We start from the raw sequence: 6,956 nt of genomic DNA, 5'->3' as shown, positions 1-6,956 counted from the left end.
AACCATTGTTGCACGTTGGAAAGTGTGCAAATCATGGACTCAAGATTTTCCCAAACTCTGCTTTGTATGCTGCTGTTGACGGAGGACGACATAGTGGAATCATACTTGGTGACAAGTGGGTATGCAGAGACAGCTTCTGGTTCACCTCCTTATCTTCATGCAATAGACCTGAGCAACAACGGTACAACCAGGCTCATATCGCACCAGAGGTGTAGGCGGGCGCATGATTGCGTATAGAAGAGTCACTTCTGGTGTCTCAGATATACACATTGGGCGTTCAACCAAGAAGATGCTGCATTTTCATAATTGCAAGAGCAGCGCTTCACAATGACCTCAAACAACATGGCTGCCCAGTGCTTCACAATGACCTCAAACAACATGGCTGCCAGATCCCTCACAATGCCCTCAAACAACATGGCTGCCAATGCTTCACAATGACTCAAACAACATGGCTGCCCAGATCCTCACAATGACCTCAACAACATGGCTGCCCAGATCCTTCAAATGACCCTCAAACAGCATGGCTGCCAGATCCTCACAATGACTCAAACAGCATGGCTACCCAGATCCTCACAATGACCTCAAACACATGGCTGGCCAGACCTCACAATGACCTCAAACAACATGGCTGCCCTAGATCCTCACAATGACCTCAACAACATGGTCCGATGTACATGCTGCCAGATCCTCACAATGACCTCAAACAACATGGCTGCCAGATCCTCACAATGACCTCAAACAACATGGCGCCCAATCCTCACAATGACCTCAAACAACATGGCTGGCCAATCCTCACAATGACCTCACACATGGGCTGCCCTGACCCTCACAATGACCTCAAACACATGGCTGCCCAGATCCTCACAATGACCTCAAACAGGATGGCTGCCCTGATCCCTCACAAGACCTCAAACAACATGGCTGCCCAGATCCTCACAATGACCTCAAACAACATGTGCCCAGATCTACAATGACCTCAAAACAACATGAGCTGCCCAATCCCTCACAATGACTCAAACAACATGGCTTGCCAAAATCTTCACAATGACCTCAAAACACACATGGCTGCCCCAGATCCTCACAATGACCTCAAACAACATGGCTGCCCAGCATCCTCACAATGACTCAAACCAACATGGCTGCCAGATCCTCACAATCGACCTTTCAAACAACATGGGCTGCCCCAGATCGCCCCACAATGACCTCAAACAAACATGGCTGCCCAGATCCCTCACAAATGACCTTTCAACATCATGGCTGCCCAGATCCCTCACATGACCTCAAAACAGCAGGGCTGCCCAATCCTCACAATGACCTCAAACAACATGGCTTGCCCAGATCCTCACAATGACTTGTTCAAACAACATGGCCTGCCAGATCCTCACGAAAAAAATTTGACCTCAAACAACATGCTGCCCAGATCCCTCACAATGACCTCAAACAGCATGTCTAACCAGGATCCCTCACAAATGACCTCAAACAACATGGCTGCCCAGATCCCTCACAATGACCTCAAACACATGGCGTCACCTAAGTTCACAATGCACCTCATTTAACATACAGGGTGCCAGCATCGCCTCACAATGACCTGCAAACAACATGCTGCCCAAGTCTCACAATACCTCAAACAACATGGCTGCCCAATCCCTCACAATGACCTCAAAACAACATGGCTGCCTAATGCTTCACAATGACCTCAAACAACATGGCTGCCCAGATCCTCACAATGACCTCAAACAGGATGGCTGCCCTGATCCTCACAATGACCTCAAACAACATGGCTGCCCAGATCCTCACAATGACCTCAAACAACATGGCTGCCCAGTCTTCACAATGACCTCAAACAACATGGCTGCCCAGATCCTCACAATGACCTCAAACAACATGGCTGCCCAATGCCTCACATGACCTCAAACAACATGGCTGCCCAATGCTTCACAACGACCTCAAACAACATGGCTGCCCAGATCCTCACAATGACCTCAAACAACATGGCTGCCCAGATCCTCACAATGACCTCAAACAACATGGCTGCCCAGATCCCTCACGAATGACCTCAAACAACATGGCTGCCCAATGCTTCACAATGACCTCAAACAACATGGCTGCCCAGATCCTCACAATGACCTCAAACAGGATGGCTGCCCTGATCCCTCACAATGACCTCAAACAACATGGCTGCCCAGATCCTCACAATGACCTCAAACAGGATGGCTGCCCAATATCAGGACATTGATAATGCAGCTGCTTCATGTTTCTCTCCTCCTCCTCCTTCAACTCAACATGAAGAATTCACATCTTCATATCATGCTCTTCTTTTAAATACATTTTGTTTGAGCTCATGAAATTCCATGGCTCAGTTTCTCCTGCATGCTCAGCCTCTTTTTTGTCTTTGACCTCCGACCCGGGTCAGTGACGCAATCTTCCCTCCTGTTCTGCTGCAGATGTAGCGAGCTGGCCGTCATCCTGTTAAGACAAGTCTCCTCCAAGTCTTAACCTCCAAGTCTTAACCTCCAAGTCTTAACCCTTACTCCAAGTCTTAACCTTCAAGTCTTAACCTCCAAGCGATGGTGATCATCTGCCTCGAGAAAAACATTACTGCATGAGAGAACATCATCTCTTTAAGAGTGACTACAATTTGTTTTTATTACGGGAGTGCAAAAGGTGACTGACAACATTTCAGATGTTCCCCTGCAGTCCGGGGATGGCACATGTTGAATGAAAGTGTCCTACCAAATGAGAGAATTGGAATTGGAATGTTGCCCCCATCTGAACTGTCCTAATGGTCATGATTGGGGTTACCTTCCAGGGGTTGCTGGCTATCAATGATCCCGGGTCAACAAATCCCCCAGCCAGTGGCATGTATTCATGGATGCCAAGGAAAGCCAGGATCCCCCCCCCCCCCCCCCCCCAAAAAAAAAATACCAACAAAAAAACAACCTACACAATTTATTTAGTAAGTTAAAGTAAAGCAGCTTTGAAATCTAGCAACACTGCACCAACTAACTTCCTGTCATCCATACTCTTTAACCAATCATTTTTCACCAACAAAACGTAACAATGGATCAAATGTATCCTATTATAGTAGACTTTTCAGATTTTTCTAGACCAGACTTGGTTTCCAGCTGTTGTACAGCTTTTGACTTTGTCATAGTGAATAACTTGACCTCAGGTTGAGGGAGCTGATTTGGATTAAACCCCCTTTAAATAGGAAGACAGTTTTATCATGTGGAGGTTTCATTCAAGGTCGTATTCATTAGTGAAAAACGTAGCAAAATGTTTTGCATCAGAAAACAAAAACAAGCGTTTCTTATTGGACAAGTTCCGCTACTCGTCCCTCCCCATTTCCCGTCTGTTTTCATTTGTTTCTTGTGAATACCAATCTCTGTTACATGACATACTTTGTTTGTCTTTGGCAGGAGAGAGACAAGACTCAGAGGAACCAGAGCCAGAGACGTCCAAACCAGCAAGACGACACCAATGCTCCCAGTGTGAAAAGAGTTTTACCAAGTTAGGGAGCTTGAGAATACACAATAGAATACACACAGGAGAGAAGCCCTACCAATGCTCCCAGTGTGGAAAGCAGTTTACCCAGTTAGGGACCCTAAAATTACATATTAGAATACACACGGGAGAGAAGCCTTACCAATGCTCCCAGTGTGGAAAGAGATGTTCACAGTTAAGTTCCCTGAAATCACATGAGAAAATACACACAGGAGATAAGCCTCACAAATGCTCTCAATGTGGCAATACTTTTAAGCGGTTGAGTAACCTGAGAGATCATGAAAGAGTACACACTGGGAAAAAGCCTTACCACTGTTTCCATTGTGAAGAGAGTTTTAGCTGGTCAAGGCAACTGAAAGCGCATGAGAGAACACACACTGGAGAGAAACCTTACCACCACTGCTCCCAGTGTGAAAAGAGTTTTACCCAGTTATGGAATCTGAAAGCACATGAGAGAATGCACACAGGAAATAAGCCTCACAAATGCGCTCAATGTGGAAAAACTTTTAACCGGTTATATAACCTGAAAGTACATAAGAGAATACACACAGGGGAAAAGCCTTATCACTGCTCCCACTGTGGTAAGAGTTTTATYCTATCACGGGCCCTGACAAAGCATAAGAGGACACACACGGGAGAAAAGCCTTACCATTGCTCCCAGTGTGGAAAGAATTTCACTGACTCAAGTAACTGGAAAAAACATGAGCTAACACACTCTGTAAAGAAGCGTTTCCAGTGTTCTCATTGTGAAAGGAGTTTTAAGAAGTTAGGGAAACTGAAGCAGCATGAAAATACACACTAGGGAGCAGCCTTTTTGAACTGCTGCCACTGTGGAATGACATGTACCTGGTTAAAGCAACTGAAATTACATGAAAGAATCCACACCGGAGAGAAACGTTACCTCATGGTCCTAACTGGAAGCAGTGGTAACACACACAGGGGAGATTTCCTCCCATTGCTCCAAGTGTGGAGAGAGATATTTCACATAAACTTACAATTTATGACTTGACACACAGTGCTCCCACATGTCTCAAATTTTTGACTGAAAGTTGGTGGTTTTGTTTATGCCCTGATTGCCATATGAAATCTGATTGGAGACTCAGAAATAAAAAATGTTTAATCCCAAGATATGAATTGAATACGGAGTATGTCCGTTTCTATGTAGATTCAGTGTACAAACTGTGATTAAATAAGTTTTTACTCTGTCTCTCTCTGTCTGTGTGTGTGTTGTCTGTGTGTGTGTGTGTGTTGTCTGTGTGTGTGTGTGTGTGTGTCTGTGTGTTAATCAAGTGCTACAGTATTTGCTTGTGATGTACAGTGGGCTCCAAAGTTACTGGCACCCCTGACTGGCAATGCACAAACAATACTTAAAAAAATGTAAACAATATAATTATAGAGAGAAACTGAAAATACCAACATGTGAGAAATATTGTACTTTATTAATGTTTCAATGGAACCCACCAAAATCATACAATTATTTAATACAAAATATATTTCACCAAAATCAAGGTTTCATAATTATTGGCTCCTCATTTAGTACTTAGTGCCACCACCTCTGGCAAGGATAACAGCATGGAGTCTTTTCCTGTAACGTTTGACAAGGTTAAGGAACACATTTGGAGGGATGTTGGACCATTCCTCTATGCAGATCCTTTCCAGATCCTTCACATTCTTGGGTTTGCGCTTATTCTTCAACTCAGCCCACAGGTTTTCGATTGGATGGAGGTCCGGCGACTGAGATGGCCATGGCAGAACATTGATTTTGTTGTCACAGAACCATTTCTGTGTGGATCTTGAGGTATGTTTTGGGTCATTGTCTTGTTGGAAAGTCCACCTACGGCCAAGTTCCAGCCTTCTACCAGAGGCAACCAGATTGTCAGACAAAATTGCCTGATACTTGGTGGAATTCATTATGCCGTCAATCATAATCAATGCCCCTGGTCCTCTGGAATTAAAACAGCCCCAAAACATCACTGACCCCCCTCCATATTTCACCGTGGGTATGAGGTGCCTCTCCTTGTATGCATCTCTGTTTTCGACGCCAAACATGCCGATGCTGTATCTGACCAAAACGTTCAATTTTGGTCACATCTGACCAAAACACCTTCCAATCAATATTTTAAATTACGTTTGGCAAACTCCAAGCGCTTGCGTCTGTGTCTTGGGGTCATTAAGGTCTTTCTTCTGGCAACCCTTCCAAAGAGCCTGTGGTTGTGGAGGTGGTGTCTGATGGTGCTTTTTTAAACCTGGTGACCCCAAGACGCCACCAAGGCCTGCAATTCTTTCACAGTGATTCTTGGGGATTTTGTTGCTTCCCTCACCATCCTCCTCCCTATCCTGGGGGGCAAAATGCATTTGTGTCCTCTACCTGTGAGGTTTTCAACTGTTCCATATCTTTTGAATTTTTTAATAATTGTCCAGACAGTGCTCAGTGGTATATTCAATCGTTTGTGGATCTTCTTGTAGCCATGACCAGATTGATGAAGGTCTACGACCATCTGTCTCTTTTGAACTGACAGTTCTTTTCTTCATGGTGTTGGATGACAGCGGGATATTGCATGTGTGTTACCTCATTTTTATACCYCCGTGAAACAGAAAGTGATGTAATGGCTCAATATAGTTCCTTAAGACTTAGATCAACTTAAATAAGTGGAATTTAATTTCTGGTTTAATTTTGGTAGATATTATTTACAATAATCTTTAAGGGTGCCATTAATTGTGAAACCTTGATTTGGAGGACATTGATTTTTAATTAAATCAATAAATTATTTTGGTTGGTTCCATTGAAACATTAATAAAGTACAGTATTTCTTACATGTTGGAGGGAACGAGTCCTGAGCTGTCCCTACAAGACCTGATCCAGAAACAGAAGAAGTGGGGTAGAAGAGGGAACGAAGTCCTGAGCTGTCCCTACAAGACCTTATCCAGGAAACAGAAAAGTGGGGTAGAAGAGGGAACGAAGTCCTGAGCGTCTCTACAAGACCTGATCCAGAAACAGAGAAGTGGGGTAGAAGAGGAACGAGGTCTGAGCTGTCCCTACAAGACCTGATCCAGAAACAGAGAAGTGGGGTAGAAGAGGGAACGAGGTCCTGAGCTGTCCCTACATGACCTGATCCAGAAAGAGAGAAGACGGAACAAGCCCTGAGCTGTCCCTACAAGACCTGATCAGAACAGAGAAGAGGAACAAATTTTGTCTCTCTCAGGAAAATGTATTATTAAAAATACATGTTGGAGTATATATTAAAAATAAACACACAGTGATTTATTAAACATAAAGTTGCAATTTAAAAATACATTTAAAAGACAGCACGGGGGTTTAAAGACACATTTCCACGTGTAAATAATAAAGCATATACAGTGGGCTGCAAAGTTACTGGCACCCCTGACTGGCAAAGCACAAACAATACTTAAACAAATATAAACAATATAATTATAGAGATAAACTCAAAATA

At 43.9% G+C, this 6,956-nt stretch overlaps 1 protein-coding gene across 1 annotated transcript; it reads left to right on the top strand.

The window, feature by feature from the left end:
- Positions 1-3,002: 3,002 nt before the first annotated feature.
- LOC112071374 (zinc finger protein 180-like) lies at positions 3,003-4,711 on the top strand. The gene has a single exon (XM_024138831.2). It carries the CDS (start codon positions 3,227-3,229, stop codon positions 4,304-4,306), a length of 1,080 nt encoding a protein of 359 aa, XP_023994599.1. The 5' UTR covers positions 3,003-3,226; the 3' UTR covers positions 4,307-4,711.
- The last annotated feature ends 2,245 nt before the right edge of the window (positions 4,712-6,956 follow it).

The sequence above is a fragment of the Salvelinus sp. IW2-2015 genome, unplaced genomic scaffold (genome assembly GCF_002910315.2).
Source record: "Salvelinus sp. IW2-2015 unplaced genomic scaffold, ASM291031v2 Un_scaffold1597, whole genome shotgun sequence".
Lineage (NCBI taxonomy): Eukaryota > Metazoa > Chordata > Actinopteri > Salmoniformes > Salmonidae > Salvelinus > Salvelinus sp. IW2-2015.
Note: the sequence above shows the minus strand (reverse complement) of the source record. Positions and strands in the feature narration are given on the sequence as shown.